General features: G+C 38.7%; 1 protein-coding gene across 1 annotated transcript in view; it reads right to left on the bottom strand.

The window, feature by feature from the left end:
• The window catches only part of GPM6A (glycoprotein M6A), a 259,426-nt gene that overhangs the window by 31,679 nt on the left and 209,711 nt on the right, over positions 1 to 18,036 (bottom strand). Inside the window, exon 2 of the mRNA XM_060085914.1 lies at positions 2,664 to 2,856. Within this exon, the coding sequence (XP_059941897.1) occupies positions 2,664 to 2,856 (193 nt within the window). The remainder of the gene's footprint in view (positions 1 to 2,663; positions 2,857 to 18,036) is intronic.

The following is an 18,036-nucleotide window of genomic DNA, read 5'->3' as shown; positions in this document are numbered from 1 at the left end:
CTTGGTACTCATCAGACCCGGTAGTTATCTGTACACACCTTCCCTCTGTGTTTTCACGAACCGTTTGCCGACAGGGAGTCTTAATTCATTTGGTAGCTCCACGGGGTCTAGGATAAGGAATTTTAGTTATTTGAAATATGAAAAGAGAGATAATTTGAGCACTTGCTTTCATTCCAGTGAAAATGGTATGCTTCCCATGTCAAAGATGCATTACTGATTTCACATTTAACTCCCAATATAAGAGACCAGAGGTAAAAGTTCCAAATTAAGTATATGATCTCTGATTTCTCTGTTGAACTCCCACATGTACTACCCTTCAGAGCTGTAGTCGAGGTCTGTGATCTATTAAGGCTGGTTGTCTTAATGTTAAATAAACATCCTGACAATTGGTTTCTGATCGATTTATACAATCATCCCAGGCCAGTTATTAGGCATATGATTTCTTATAAACTTCTATAACTAAAGGTAGCAATTTGGATGTAGCCTAAATATAGAGAATCTGTAGATTTTAAGGACATCTGTGGTAGCTTAAAATAATGCACAGTGAAAACATATTTTGTCCAGTGTAGGCTGAGATAAAACTGAAAAGAAAATGCCAGTATTATCACATTAAAATATATCCATGCAATCATTGTCTTCAGGCTCTTTGCAAACTAACTTGCAATAATCCAAAGCATTTTCAGACAGTTTAATTATATTCCAAATGATGACTATCATTCATAAACCTTCAAGGATCAATTCATGTTACCTACCTGATTCAATGCAAATTGGTAAACTGGCTACTATGGGTTTAAAAAACTTTCATTTAATGAATAACGCTAAATTTTTGGAACTGATTTGTAAAATAAAGTTACATTGGGAAATATAAGTGATATAATTCCTTCATCTCTTTTTTTTTCATGATTTTTCAAATTTGCTATTAATTCTTCATTTCCATTTATCAGTGACATTGATGAAATAAACTGATGCTTCCAAGTTAGGGACTATGTTTAAATAATTTAACTTCTTATCTGAGTGGCTAATCAACGCCCACCTCCTCTTAATTACTGTGTGTGTGTGTGTGATACACTTGGTTTGTTACATTTCTTATTTTACAATCAATATCGCTCAAATTTTAAGTGCCAACATACTTTAGATAAACATAAATTTTTCAACTTTCTTTCCCCTAAAAATTTTGCTATCTCTATGTCCATGGGGACGTGCCCTCCAGCCCCCAAGGAGGGAATTCTTGCTCTATTACTTGATAGAAACGTGCATCTCTTTTCACTTCTCATTTTCATTTTTCATGGAACTCAGCAACATTAATGAATAAAATAACAAATACAGTTTATGAGCAATACTGTGTTCAAGACAATCTGACTGCAGCTGATGGATTATTTAAAAATTTAGAAATATGATGTATCTTCTGATACTGGAGTTGGAGAAAAGCTATCCTCCATCTAGAATGGTGTCCAGGGTGACCAAGGGTTGTCTTAGATTAGGGTCTTAGCTTATAGTTTACTCTGTCAGAAGGAATTGCCCCGGGTGAATAAGAAGTGTGATTAACCCTTTTCATGGAAGTGGTAAGAGCAAAAAGCACCGTCATCCTAACCAGCCATACAACCACTCCGGTTTGTAACTCTAGAAGCATCTTATGCCAGAAAGAAGTATGTATAAATTAAGAAGTATTGAATTTATTGAGAATAACAAAATAAAGCAACGTGAAAAACATTATAATCACATAGTATCCAGAAGCATGAATAGATTTAAGAAGTTGTACGGGCAATACACAATACAATAGAAAGTTTACTATCAGCTGAGATTATAAAATAAAGTGAGTAAATAATTTATTTTCTTTTTGTGGGCAAGAAATCACTGAACAAATGACCCGAATTGGGAATTTATTTGGAAAAAAAATTCCTCTGTAATTCAACCTTAAAATTTTGCTCTCTGGAAACTTAGGCAATATGGGACTGAAACTTGAACACTAAACTCTCTTCTACTTCCAGACTATGTTTGAGTTATGTTTTTTTAAAAAAATATTAACATCACCATAGTTTAGTGATCTCAGGAGTTTACATTTATGGGTAAAATGTACATTTTAAGCATAATTGGTGCTTGTAAAAAGGTGCTCAATATTTCTTATGTTTATCATTTTACAGAAGTCAATAAGACCCTTTCAAAATGTTCACTTAGGTAGTCACATCAGTTCTAGGAGGCAGGAAATAATGATGATATCACACCCATGGTTGAGTTAAAATTTTTTAAAAGTTGGGAGTAGCCACAGAGTTTGGGTGATTTTCCTAGAATCAGCAGCAGAGTATACACTTATACCTGGCTCTGATTCTATATTCTGTTCTATTCTGCTAGAACAGCCTCTGCTCAAATTAGAAGAGCAAGAGAAATGCAAGTATTCCACTTAATGGTAAGTGAATGTTGGATAAAACTTTACAGGCAAATTAAAACACAAATTAAGTCCAGATTAAGTTGGCCTCTGATCTTCTGCTGTGTACGTTCCTGTTTTCATGGTAAGGGTCAGTGTCCTTTTGACTCACGTATATACCCTAAGAGTACTTTTTCTTCTATATAACACTGCCTCACTTAACTCTAGATCCCTATTTATTCAACACACAGCAATGTGCACATACATTCTCAAAATAACAGGCGATACCAGAATGACCTACATGGTAAAGACGTCCAGCGTATCTCCCGCAGTTCTGGCCATCTCAAAGTAGGTTTGCAGGATGTTAACAGTTCCAGAAAGAGCTTCATGACCACAGCCACAGAATAGGGCAACTCCAGCATAGAGCAGGATGGTGGCAATCAGAGAGGCGTAAGGAATGCCTCCCAGGCATTTAATACAGCACTCAAAACACCCTGCAAAAGTCCAACAGAAAAAAAGTTAGAAATTCATATTTTTATTAATCTAATTGAACTTTTTTCCAAACTTAAGCATTATGGAAAACATATTTGCATTTATAGATGACATCAGGTCAATCATGTAAATCAAGTCCTAGAGTGTCCTGGAAGGTATAAAAATCAAGTTTCTTAATGATAACCCCATGCTCCACAGACAGGAGAATGATTACTTCTGCTGAGGGCTTCCTCTTCTACCCCCAAGCCAGAGAAGTCCTTCCTTCCCAACTCAGTAAGATACTGTCAGAGTAGAAAAGGGAGACCCGGAAAGGGTTAGAATCTTGACTCCACCACTGTGTGTTTTGGGGCAAGTTTATTCTTTTGAATTCATCATTTGTAAAAAGGTGACAGTAAAGCTTTCCCTCAAATGTTCTTGTGAGCATTAAATGAGTTAATACAGAAAACAGTGCATGACTGGATAAAGAAGATGTGGTACATATATACAATGGAATATTACTCAGCCATAAAAAATAATGTCATTTGCAGCGACATGGATGGACCTAGACATCGTCATACTGAGCGAAGGAAGTCAGACAGAGAAAGACAAATATCATATGATATTGCTTATTTGTGGAATCTTAAAAAATGGTACAAATGAACCTATTTACAAAGAAATAGAGTCAGAGATGTGGAAAACAAACTTATGGTTACCAAGGGGGAAAGGGTGGTGGGAGGGATAAACTGGGAGACTGGGATTGACAAAGACACATTATTATATATAAAATAGATAACTAATAAGAACCTGCTGTAGAGCACAGGGAACTCTATTCAATACTCTGTAGTGACCTATATGGGAATAGAATCTAAAAAAGACTGGATATATGTATATGTATAACTGACTCACTTTGTTGTACACCCAAAACTAACACAACATTGTAAATCAACTCGACTCCAATAAAAATTAATAAAAAATAAAATAGTGCATGACTCAGAGTCACTACTCAGTAAGTGTTACATCTACCATCATTGGATGTAATTTTAACTATTAATAATATTATTAATAACATTAATAACATTATTATTAAGTATTACTGTGTTGTAATATGGTTTCCAAAAATTGACCACAGTAATTACTTTTGCTTTTTGAAGTTTCATCATTTTAGTCCTTCATTTTCAAAAGATGGCTTTAAACTAGTCTGAAACATCAGATAACCTTGGTTGTTAATATTCAAAATAAGGATCAGAATTTTCTAGTCAGTCAGCTGTTAGGTATCTTCTTCTAAGGGATTAACTAGAAATGTTTGAGTATGTATGTTTTGCAATAAGAAATACTGATGAGGGCTTCCCTGGTTGCGCAGTGGTTGAGAGTCCACCTGCCAATGCAGGGGATGCAGGTTCGTGCCCCGGTCCAGGAAAATTCCACATGCCGTGGAGCGGCTGGGCCCGTGAGCCATGGCCGCTGAGCCTGCACGTCCGGAGCCTGTGCTCCGCAACGGGAGAGGCCACAACCGTGAGAGGCCCGCGTACCGCAAAAAAAAAAAAAAAAAAGAAATACTGATGAGATACTATTTGCCAGACACTGGTGAGAAAGGAAAGTTTAGATTAGAGGGCTGACAACTAAGAGGAACGCCTGTGTGATCTGTTTTACCTCTGTCCATCTCTGTCCTTCACTGCTTCCCCACACATATCCTATTCCAAAGATTTCCTCCTACTTCTCTCCTTTTGCAAATTTTTGACCAAATTTTCTTTTATAATGCTGAAACTTCTCAAGCTCTCTCTCCATGTAATTGACTTTTTCTTTCTTCAGAAACAAATAACAAATGATACTGGAAAATGGATTGTTAGGTATGGTACTTAATTAAGTCATGGAAAGATCTGTGTGTGTGTGTTTCCCTGAAAAAAATATGGCTATTATTTTTTTTTTGCAGGTTCTTATTAGTTATCTATTTTATACATATTAGTGTCTACATGTCAATCCAAATCTCCCAGTTCATCCCACCACCAACCCCCCCCCAACCACTTTCCCCCCTCGGTGTCCATACTTTTGTTCTCTACATCTGTGTCTCCATTTCTGCCTTGCAAACCAGTTCGTCTGTACCATTTTTCTAGATTCCACATATAAGCGTTAATATATGATATTTGTTTTTCTCTTTCTGACTTACTTCACTCTGTATGACAGTCTCTAGTGTGTTTTATCGATAATGCATATATGTTTATAGCAATATCTGAAACACGCAGTGACTGCAAAGTTCCTGTGTGAAGTAACTTTACATTCAGATTGTGGGCTAGTCTGCCATTTTAATATTGATCATTGAACTAACTTTCTTAAGACAATCATGGATCATCTCGTCTGTCCCAGGAGAGGTTAAAAAGAAGTCTGAACACCTCCCCACTTCCATAGCTCTTGCTTGCATAGGAAGAATCATTTCCTGGACTTTCTGCCCCCGACACACATAACACACTCAACACACACACAATGTGGGGAAGTAGAAAAGGTCAGAACAGCTTGACACTTCACGTGATAGGAAGAAATCTCCCTGGCAGATGGGGGAGACCAGTGTGTGTAGTATCTGAATGTCACTGAACACAGTTTCGAGTGGAGATTAACAGGGTAGCACAAAAATCTTTGGACTAGTCTCTGTCTCTCCATGTTGTAAAATTTTCATCTTACTGATCATTTAAAAATAAAGAGAAAAACTAAAATTGGTAGCAACCCAAAGAAGAGTTACTCCTAACTTTGGCAAGTGCCCCAAACAGCCCCATGATCTCAAATCCCAGTCCTTTGTGATTTCCTCTCTATTTGTCAAGCATCGAAGAGTGAGGACTTTCTACTGCAGACACTGAGGTGTCAAAACCAGATGAAAGTATCCAACAAAACCCTTAAGAGTAGGAGTCAAACATACAGGGGAAGAGTCCAAACACCAAATTCATAGATAGGAATTACCTTTGCTGATCCTACACTTAAAGCTTTTAACAGACTAAAGATAAAATCAGAATGAGAATGGCTCAGGAGCAAATGAAGTGGTAAGCCCACTGATGGTCACCAAACTGCCATCAAGGACTTCTAATTTTGTTACTAATTCAGAGTCACTTTCTGCTTATTCCACGTTTTCTCTACTGTGGTTTAGCTGGACCAATACTAGCCTCCATGCAAGCAAGCTTAGTTACTTAGACTATATATGCGCGGTGGGAGGGGACACTATATATTCGTGTTGTAGTCTATAGCATTAAGTATAGCTTTAATCGAATACCGCTTTTTAAATTTAGAAAAACACGAGATAAATTTCAATACTGAGAAAACCCAAATGGACAAGCCTGAGTTAATAGGCATTTCTAAATGAGTTTAAGATCTCCAAATTATGATGAACTTTTTTAAAAAATAAATTTATTTATTTTATTTATTTTTGGCTGCGTTGGGTCTTTGTTGCTGCGCATGGGCTTTCTCTAGTTGCGGCAAGCAGGGGCTGCTCTTTGTTGCGGTGCGTGGGCCTCTCATTGCGGTGGCTTCTCTTGTTGCGGAGCATGGACTCTAGGCGTGTGGGCTTCAGTAGTTGTGGCTCGAGGGATCAGTAGTTGTGGCTCGTGGACTCTAGAGCTCAGGCTCAGTAGTTGTGGTGCACGGGCTTAGTTGCTCCACTGCATGTGGAATCTTCCCAGACCAGGGCTCGAACCTGTGTCCCCTGCATTGGCAGATGGATTCTTAACCACTGCGCCACCAGGGAAGCCTCAAGATCTCCAAATTAAATAGCAACGTTTCTTTTACTTTCTATTTAAATGCTGTCCCTTAAACCCCTCAGGATTATAGTACCCCTACGGATAAATACAAATTCCTCTAAAGCTCCATTACTGCCGGGTCAGGCTAGAATCTTTCCATTTCAGTCCTGATCCTCCGCAAAACTTTTACTCAAAGTAAGAAAATTCAAGCATCTCATCAGGCACATTTTGCACCACAATGGGCTGGATCCTCACTGCCCTCACTCTTCCGCGGTCCCCGAGTTGCCGTTGGATTTTAACGAAGGCTCTCAGAACTCCCATCTGGGGAAGCAGCGCACCATTTCACAGTACTCCCTCCAGCTGCCAGGATCCCACGTAGCTGCTGGCAGGGGAGCTTCTTTCCTCCCACAGTGAGGAACAGCCTTGGCAGAGCTGCAGAGTTACCATAGCAACCGAGCTCCGGGGTCCAGGATATGCTCCCAGCAATCGTCTTCTAAGGCTGAGGACTGCGCTGCCACCCATCACCATGTTTTTACTGCACCTCGAATGAGAAACCGCTCTATTCAATGAATCTCGGTGAAAGCACAGTCAGTGGAATGCTGGCACTGGAGAAAATACCTTTCTTGAGAAAACTCTCTATTAAAAACAACATAATTACTTTGCACAGGCAACATGTTCAATATTAGATATGATGACTGATTCTCAAATAGAGCTGGTGGTTGAAATACTGAACCCAGAATTTACATGCTATAGACATACCTGTATACACAAAGAAGCATTTCTCATATCCAGTTCCTGTTTGTATTTTCTCATAGTGAATTAACACTATGCTTTTACTTTCACATAAAAAAAAGAAATTACGAGACTTTCTTTTCAACACACTCTGCAACGTGTCTGAAAATTTCAAAGAAAATAAAAGCTCTTGAGATAGTCTACATTTTTAAAAATTGAGATGTGTGCTTAATTTGCTTTCATTTAAACGTTGTGAAATAAACACAAGCTTTGTTCACTCCACAAAGTGCACCAAAATAAATAAAGGAAAAAGACCTTAAATAACAAGAAAGAGAGCATGAGAGACAGAGAACTGAGAAGAGAGGCCAACATAATGGCAGATCCTGGAAGAGAGATTGACAAGAGACTGACAAGGTATTCACTGATACATTTTTCCCAACATCGTTTACCAATGAGTTGGTTCTTTCTCTTCCAACCTACCATATCGCCTTTGTCATTATCAAGTATGCACAGAGGTCTGAGTCTGTTTGTGGGCTCTCTATTCTGTTCCATTGGTCTATTGTCTACTGGTCTATCCCCAGGCCTTGGAATCTGTCTTGGTTTGTGGTGGAGAAAATTCCCCAAACTTGCTCATCTTCTTATGTGTATCATGCTTTTTATGGATGGCTCTATTGCATTAACATATACATTTTAGAAACAGTTTGTCTGATTCCACAATTTACTTTATTGGGGTTCTGATTGGTATTTTTATACTGATTTTGCATCTAGAAATTTTGCAAAATTCTTTTTTTGATCCTCTGAATTATTTTGATTTTGGGAATTAGTTTAAGTTTGTGTTGATAATCATCCCATCTGTGAATATTTTGAGCTTTGTCTCTTTCTGTTCATTATTTATACCTTTTTACTGATCTTTCTCTTCACTTCACTCTGTTCCTTTACCACTATGTGTGATGTTCGCTATTGGTTTCTTGGTTATAGAAGGTCTCTTCAATTTTGAATTCCATAACGGGTTTTTCCCCATCTGTTGAAATAATTTTATGTTTTTTCTTTGTACCTGCCACTTCAATGTTTTTTTCAATTTTCAACTAAATGTATTCCTGAGAAAATTCCAACTGAGTCATACTGTATTTTTTAATACATTGCTGAATTTGTCATGCTAACATTTTGTTCAATGCTTTTGTATGTATCGATTCATTCCACAAATAGTTATCAGGGCCTCACCAGGTGCCAGGCACTTCACTAATTGCTGGAACTGTGGAATTAAGTAAAATTAAAAAAACGGCTGCTCTCGTTCTAGAGGTGGGAAACAGACAATAAACAAGATGCAGAAGTAATACATGTGAGAATGTGAAAAGTGCAAAGAAAAGCAAAACATGAAAGAGGGGCAGGGAATATCGGAATAATTCAGGGAAGGAATAACTGAGATGACTTTTTTTTTTTTTTTTTGCGGTACACGGGCCTCTCACTGTTGTGGCCTCTCCCGTTGCGGAGCTCAGGCTCCGGACGCGCAGGCTCAGCGGCCATGGCTCACGGGCCCAGCCGCTCCGCGGCATGTGGGATCTTCCAGGAGCGGGGCACGAACCCGTGTCCCCTGCATCGGCAGGCGGACTCTCAACCACTGCGCCAGAAGGGAAGCCCCTGAGATGACATTTTTTAAAAGATGGGAAGGAGGTAAAGGTGCCAGGCAGGAGACTCTGGGAGCAGAGGGTTTCCAACAGAGGAAAAGTGCATGTGAATGTCCTGAGGCAGGTGTGTGTGTAGCTTATTTGAGGAAAATCTAAGCAGTCAGGGGTGGTAAAATAGATTGAAGCTGAAACAAAAGAACATGAGATGAGATGATGAGATGAAAAATGCAATGGGTGAGGACAGGGATGTTAATGAATGTGACTGACATCTAATTTTTGCTTTCTTGCTTTGGAATCAAGTTTATACTAAGCCTGGCAAGGTGAGCTCCTTTTTCTACACCCTGGGGTTGTTCCCATCAGGTTTAGCTGCATAAGAAATATTTGGTAGAACCAGCGGGTAAAACCATCCAGGCCACTTGTGTACTTTACGGGAAGAAGTTTACTTTTCTAATTAGTTACAGAACTAACCAAATTTTCTATTTCTTCTTAAGTCTGTTTGCTAATAAGTTCAGTGTTGCAGGCATTTGTAAACTTATTATAAGATTTAAAACTTATGAAGTTTTGTGTAACTTTTATAGTATTTTTTTTTTTTTTTTTTTTTTTTTTTTTTTTTTTTTGTGGTATGCGGGCCTCTCACTGTTGTGGCCTCCCCCGTTGCGGAGCGCAGGCTCCGGACGCGCAGGCCCAGCGGCCATGGCTCACGGGCCCAGCCGCTCCGCGGCATATGGGATCCTCCCAGACCGGGGCACGAACCCGTATCCCCTGCATCGGCAGGCGGACTCTCAACCACTTGCGCCACCAGGGAGGCCCCTTTTATAGTATTTTTAACTTATTCATCACCTGCATACATTTCCTTTTGTTTTCCCTGATGATTTCAATTCCCTCTCTTCTTTCTATCTTTCCTTGCTTCCATCCTCTCTGACCCCACCTCTCTTTCCTCCTCTTTCTCTCTTTTCTTTCTCTATTCTTAAAGTGCATCAGTCAGAATAGCATGGGTTTTGTTCTCTGTTTGCTACCCAAAAAAATCAGTGACTTAAAACGCCACATTTTATTTTTCAATCAGATGATAATATTTCCATCCAAGGTTAGAAGTGGGGTTCTCTGGCCATTCAGAAACTCAGGCTGATGAAGGGGATGTTACTTTGAGCATTGCCAGTCGTCACATCCGAATTAAAAACATCAGGAAAGTCTCACTCTGACAAATATCCAGGGCTGCAATGATAGTGCTATTTCTACTCGCAGTCCAATGCCTAGAAAGTCATATGCCTCCCCTCAATCACACAGAACAAAAAGTGCAATTCTACCATGTTTGCACAGGACAGGGGTCCATAAATACTTAGGCAATAGCCTTAATGGCTATTGTAATAAGTAATGCCAATGGGTTTTCAATATTATTATTTTCAAATAACTCATTTTGCATAATTACTTTATGCTTCCTTAATTTCTGTTCTTTTTTTTTTTTAAGTTACTCTTTTACTTATTTATTGGCTGCGTTGGGTCTTCATTGGTGCTCGCAGGTTTTCTCTGGTTGTGGCGAACGGGGGCTGCTCTTCCTTGTGCTGCGCGGGCTTCTCATTGTGGTGGCTTTTCTTGTTGCGGAGCATGGGGTCTAGGCGTGTGGGCTTCAGAAGTTGTGGCACGTGGGTTCAGTAGTTGTGGCTCATGGGCTCTAGAGCGCAGGCTCAGAAGCTGTGGCGCACGGCCTAGTTGCTCCACGGCATGTGGGATCTTCCCAGACCAGGGCTCGAACCCGTGTCCCCTGCATTGGCAGGCAGATTCTTAACCACTGCGCCACCAAGGAAGTCCTTTAATTTCTGTTCTTAAATTACCTCTTTTGTTTTCATTTTCTATGGGTGTATTTTGCTGTACATTTCATCATGTCTTGAGATGGATGCTGAGCTATTAATCTTTAGTCTTTCTTCTTTTCTAATACAAACATTTAAAGAGATAAGGTTCCCTTCTAAGTTTGCTTGAGTGAGTTCCACAAGTTCTAATGTGTAAACTTTTCATTGTTGTTCAGTTATAAGAATTTTCTAAAGCCTGTTGTGATTTGTTTCTGAAACATAATTTATTTATATATTTGTTTTGATTTTTTTTTTAGTTTCCAAATACATGAGGCTTTTTTTCTATTTTTTGGCGTGTTTTGTGTTTGTATCTTAATTGCGCGGTTGTTATGTAGAGAAAATGGCTTACGGGGCTGCAGTCTTTTGGAATTTATGATGATTTCCTTTAGGTCAAAATTTAGACTTGAGTTTCTTAGTCTCTAAAGGTAGCAGATATTAAGGTCACAAACTCACAGGAAACCTGGCCTGTGAGCTGTCTCAGATTCTGAGGCAACATTTTCCCCCCTCAACCCACCCAAGGTAAAGGACAGGTAACTTTTTTCTGTCCTACACAGAAATTTTGTCACCATTGCTATTCTGTTCATTTTTTGTTTCATCTCATTTTGTTTTCATGGTTTAGCCTCCTGCAAAAGACTTTTAGAGACCTGGATGTTGTACTGTATATATCTCAAGTTGATTCCCTGTCTAGGAACTCTGGCTGTTTCCTAATCCCTGCTTCCAGGACATCACATGTAAATCCAAGAAGACCAGAACATCAAAGTGACCACAGAGCCTGCCATTAGCTCAAAGCTACCTTGTTTATCCCTTTGAACTCCTCTTTTACTTTATTTTTGGCTTCTGAGGACTCTGCTTACTCTCTTGCAAGTGTACCAAGGTATACTTACATAAGTAAATATATTTTAGTTATATCTACATTTTAAATATGTATATTTTAAATACACACACATATTAATTCCACAATTTAAATTGCTTTACAAAAGCAAAGTTTTCTGTTTTTTAGTCGACCATACTGCTGCGAGTTCACTCTTTATTACAAAGGGACAACAAAAGATCACTAGGTATTTGAGGAACACCTCCAACTTGAAAGAAGGAAACAAAAATAAATAAACACAAAGGGAGCTCAGAGAAATGAGAGGCAAAGCACACACACACGCACACACACACACATATTCCTATATTCCCCTAGGATATAATTAAACACAGTGTATTCTGTGTAATAAGAGTGGATGCTGAAAATAGGTAACTGCAAAAAAATTAAAAGCTCTTATTAAGTAAGAATATGATAGCAGAAGTTTAAGATTTAATGGATGGGCTAAAAGACAAAGAAAAGGAAATCTATGTCAAAGAACAAAAAGATGGAGATGGAAATTGGACAGAAACGATGAGCAACTTAGAAGATCAGATGAAGTCCAATTTCCCTTCAAAGAGAATGAGGTCCATCAAGAAAACCAGAAAAAATGAAGACTAGCCAGTCAATCATCAAATACTATGAAACAGTAGATCAACTCTAGAACTGAAGATGGTGCATCTCCAGATGGACGGGACTTTTCTTCATGGGCTGGTTTCCTGGTCCTTACACACACACACACACACACACACACACACACACACACACACACACACACTGCTTCCCCTACAGCCACGTGATACCAAGAAGAAGAGAGGCCTGGGACTGGATGTGTGGCTCTTCCCGTTACAGCAAGTGGGGTCATGGAAACAAGTGTCTTAGACAAAGCCATCGTCAGACGAGGGAAATGGGAAGTTATCCACTAAAGGGAAAGCAGATGGCTTTTCAGAGGACTGTTTCTGAAGACTTGTAACAATGCCATTTGGCCTTAGGATCCTTAAGTGTCTGTGGAAATCTTAGTGGCATGAAGCCAACCTCACTTTCTCTTATCCTATTATACAAGGAAACCTGTCCCGTGCATGGAAACAGTGTAGCCGCCATTAAGTCAAGACTTGACTGTACTAGGTTTGTTTCACATGCTCATTCCTTTGTTCCACGTCTTGCTGGCAACACGGGCACCGAACCACTGTATCAATATACAGTGAATGTTTTTAAGCACCTAGTAGTTCTACATCCTGAGTCTACAGGAGAGACAAAAAGTATGATCTCTACCTACTAGTAGTGAGAAACAAAAAAAAAAAAAAAAAAAAAGTATGATCTCTACCTACTAGTAGTGAGAAACAAACAAGCCTACATACTAGTCGGAAATAAAATTAGAAATTTCTTGCACCTTTTCACAAAGTTTTTCAAGAATATTCTACCCGAATATTTAGTATTGTTGTGATGTCGTGCGTGTTCAGTCAGAACAGCCAGAATCACCATATTCATCAACAAACCAGAAAGAGTGGCAGTGGCCTTGGAGTTCAAAGTTATTCAGCGAATAGTAGAAAAATATCTTTGGTGGGAAGTGTAGCATACTAGAAAGATGAGCAATAAGGTAAGAGTTCAGAATTGTGCTTGTGAAGAATTTTTTACACTGTAAAGTTTATAGCAAACAGAATTTCTAACACTAACTGTCTGATTAATGACATCATCATCTAAACTTTTTTTTTTTTTTTTTTTTTTTTTTTGCGGTACACGGGCCTCTCACTGCTGTGGCCTCTCCCGTTGTGGAGCACAGGCTCCGGACACGCAGGCTCAGCGGCCATGGCTCACGGGCCCAGCTGCTCCGCGGCATGGGGGATCTTCCCGGACCGGGGCACGAACCCGTGTCCCCTGCAATCGGCAGGCGGACTCTCAACCACTGTGCCACCAGGGAAGCCCCATGATCTAAACTTTTAAAGCCTCCTAGAATATAGCTCAAATAATCCCCCAATATTATTGAAATGCTATTAACATTTATTTAAATATAGTCCTGGCCTAAACAAAATACAGAGTTAAATATTTGAATAATTCAGGACCAAGTGGGATTATCAAGAATACAAACGCACATAACAGGTTTTAATGTTAAATGTTTTAGTCATTGCTACAATACTATGCTTACACAAATCAGTTCCTAATTTTAGAAGGAACATCTTGGTGAAGGGAAAGAACATGCAGAGTTTGGAGATATTCTTTAGACCCTCCTAAGTTTGTGGCTGGGTACCAAAATCACCAGGGATTTTCTCAAAAACAGAGATCCTAGGATCCCCTCCATTGAAAACTTTGCTGTTTTTATCAAGTACTTCAGCTGATTCTGATGTACACATGTAACAGCATACAGAAACCATGAAGTATTATATAAAATCATATTAAATATCTAACCTACTCCAAAACAAGTTGATAAACCAGATATACATGTAATACAGGGATTAAGAAGGATTTACTCTAGGAATTTTGTACAAATTATTAAACAAAGTATGCAGTTTATAACTAAATGACATCAATAAGAATTTTTTTGAACGGTTCCAATGCATCAGAAACAGTGCCAAGACTTTTAATGTACTGATGGGTGTCATCTCCACAGCAAGCCTACGAAGGGGGTATAATTCTATACGGGTAATTTCTCAAATGATTATTGAGGGCTGGTATTGAAAAGTTATGTGAAAGCCTGTGTACAGTGAATTTTCCAGAAGAATGACGACATTTTCCTTTTTAAAATGTTTTTATTATGGATATTTTTTATAATATTATTATTTACAACTCAGAGTTTAAAAAAATATATCACTAATTACAGAACAATCTGTACTGGTCAACATGACTTAGCAAGAATGTTTTGATTAATTAAACTCATTTCCCTAAGGCAGAAAAGTTAATTGTTTCAGTAATGATTAGAACCATACTCTTCTGACTGTGATAAATAAGCCCTTAGGATGAGGGAACAGTCAGGTGGAGAAAGGTTTCTGAGGTGCAATCAGAGCAATCCCTGGAAGGTAAACAAGTGGAGCCCCCAAACTGGTCTGAGTTCCAGACACCTGTGAGGTTTTTGCAGAACACATCTTCCTTGTTCAGATGATGTTCCGAGATCCAGTTAAAACCCTCACCTTCCCCTGTAAGGAATGAGCCAGTCAACATAAATATCAGCATGGCTGTGTCCTCACAACATTCAGGCCTATGTTCAAGCAAATGCCGTTTGTTTGTTTGTTTTGGGGTTTATCCATTGCTACCTAATGAGCCATCCCAAAGACGTGTTAGCTTAAGACGAAAATATATTACAATTTCTCATAGTTGCATGGGTTTATTGGACCCTGATGGACAGTTTTCACTTGGGATCATTCAAGCTCTTGCAGCCAAAAGATGAATGGGGTCAGGAATCATCTGCTTCTTTGATTGAGCTGGTTCCTCCACCTGCATGTGTCGTGAAGCACCCCAGCTAGCACGCCTGCAACAGCTGAGGACTTCCTAGGAATGTCTCATTTCCAGTGGCCTCTCCCAGAGGCTACTTAAGCTGTCTCACAGCAAGGTGAAGCATAATGGATGGCTTCTATCAAAGCAGGAGCTCCCAGACAGAGAAAGCAAAAATGTCCAGTCTTCTTAAAGGCTGAGCTCAGAAATGGGCCAGGTTGTACTCTCAGCGTAGTTACAGGCAGCGCAGATTCTCCAGTGTAGGGAAACTGACTCCAAGCCAGGATGGGAGGAGTGGTAAAGAATTTGCAGCCATCTTCAATATGCCACAAGGTCATCCAGTTTAAAACTGAACCTTCTACCCTAAGGATCACGTTGTTTTTGTCCAGGACATTCCTTGACATATGACACACTTTTAATCTAATTTGTTGACTTTGTTTATTGAACCTCTTCGCCAAAATGAAAAAGCCGTGAAGTCAAAAATTTCTGGGTTTTGTTCATTTTGTATGTCTACTTCCTACAACAGAATCACACATGGTAGATGCTCAATTCACATGTGTTGCATAAATGAATTAATTGGAACATCTGTCCCAAAAACCAATTAGGACAGGTGAGAAAGAGGTCATTAGCTCCAAACCTTCCACCATGTCTACCCTGCAGACAAATGTCAGAATCATGAAAATTTCCTACTTTGTGACCAAGAAGAGAAACTTGGGGAATACAAATTGGTTACATTATTTTTCCTTTTTTTTTGTCCCATATCTTAAAAAAAAAGCTTATTTTTCTTTTGAAATAATTGGTAAAGAGTTATTTATGCAGGTTTGCAGGGGAGATAATTAACAAGCCTTCCTGTAATGTATTATCATAATTTTGTAGAAGAAAAAACTGGGATTAGGATACTCATCATACAGTATCATATGGGTAAGTAACTGCCAGTGCTTGGATTTGTACTAAATATATTTGTCTGTAAAATATATTTGCTTTAATAATACACCATACTGAGGATTATCAACATGACTCCCCACCAAACAATAAAAACACATACTTCTAGATCAAGAACAACGAAGTCAAATCAAAACTACAATGAGGTATCATCTCACACTGGTCAGAAAGGCCATCATCAAAAAGTCTACAAACAATAAATGCTGGACTCGGTGCTTTGTGACCGCCTGGAGGGGTGGGATAGGGAGGGTGGGCGGGAGGGAGATGCAAGAGGGAAGGGATGGGGGAACAGATGTATATATATAACTGATTCACTTTGTTATAAAGCAGAAACTAAAAAAAAAAAACAATAAATGCTGGAAAGGGTGTGGAGAAAAGGGAACCCTCTTGCACTGTTGGTGGGAATGTAAATTGATACAGCCTCTATGGAGAACAGTATGGAGGTTCCTTAAAAAGATAAAGATAGAACTACCATACGACCCAGCAATCCCACTACTGGGCATATACCCTGAGAAAACCAGAATTCAAAAAGCGTCATGTACCAAAATGTTCATTGCAGCTCTATTTACAATAGCCAGGACATGGAAGCAACCTAAGTGTCCATCAACAGATGAATGGATAAAGAAGATGTAGCACATATATACAATGGAATATTACTCAGCCATAAAAAGAAACGAAATTGAGTTATTTGTGGTGAGGTGGATGGACCTAGAGTCTGTCATACAGAGTGAAGTCAGTCAGAAAGAGAAAAAGAAATACCGTATGCTAACACATATATATGGAATCTTAAAAAAAAAATGGTCATGAAGAACCTAGGGGTAAGACAGGAATAAAGACACAGACCTACTAGAGAATGGACTTGAGGATACGGGGAGGGAGAAGGGTAAGCTGGGACAAAGTGAGAGAGTGGCATGGACATATATACACTACCAAACGTAAAATAGATAGCTAGTGGGAAGCAGCCACATAGCACAGGGAGATCAGCTTGGTGCTTTGTGACCACCTAGAGGGGTGGGATAGGGAGGGTGGGAGGGAGGGAGACGCAAGAGGGAAGGGATATGGGGATATATGTATATGTATAGCTGATTCACTTTGTTATAAAGCAGAAACTAACACACCATTGTAAAGCAATTATACTCCAATAAAGATGTTAAAAAAAAAAAGAACAACAAAGAAAGAGTCCACAGAGGATTCTAAGCGCTTACATTTTAAACAGATGAAAATTAAATTCCAAACAGAAGAAGCTGATGATATTGACAATAAAGGTAAAAATCACCAGCCTCCTAAGCAAACTAACTCAGGAAAAGAGAATCGTGTTTTTCTTAAAGTAATTTAAGATATTTACTTGTGCTCAGGAAAATTTTACATGATTTTGAAAATATCTATTAAGTACTGTCTCCACGTCTCTTCCTTAGTGAGAATCCCCTTTATCATTCATGAAAGAGGATCCTATTTTCAATACTAGAAAAGTCTAGTGGAAATGGTGTATTCACTGATGATAGGGTAGAATTCCTTTAAGCACAGTGTGTCTTCAAGCTCATCATTTATTAACAGACATTTTTTTTTAATTATGTATTTTTCTACATCAGTACTTATCACGTGGTCACTAATAACGAGACCACCCCAACTGTCAACATTTTGCTTTTGTTGGAATTTTATACTACAGCAGAGTAGCACTGGTATTAACTGTCATTTCCATATATGTACATATAAATGAGCAACAAAATAAAAAATAATCTTTACTTAAGTCTCTTTAGATAAAGAAACTTGTCAAGACAACTAGAAAGAAGGAAGGACCTGGTGATGAAATGGATCCTCTAGGAAAAATTGGGGATATGCTGTTTTAACGGAAAATACTTCATACTTATGTGAATTACACAATTGAGCCTGCACTTTTCATTCTTGGCTAATATGGTGAACCATGTATTATTAAAAAAAAAAATTAATGTCTTCTGCACATCTCGAAGGCGCTGCTATAATTGCCCAGAATTTTCAGTGTGATAAGGTGTTCTGTGTTGTGAAACAAACATTATGCGTTACATAATGAAGCTATATGGCATTAGGTTATTTTAAA

The sequence above is a fragment of the Mesoplodon densirostris genome, chromosome 20 (assembly GCF_025265405.1).
Source record: "Mesoplodon densirostris isolate mMesDen1 chromosome 20, mMesDen1 primary haplotype, whole genome shotgun sequence".
In the NCBI taxonomy this organism is placed as follows: domain Eukaryota; kingdom Metazoa; phylum Chordata; class Mammalia; order Artiodactyla; family Ziphiidae; genus Mesoplodon; species Mesoplodon densirostris.
This window is presented reverse-complemented; position numbering and strand designations above follow the sequence as displayed.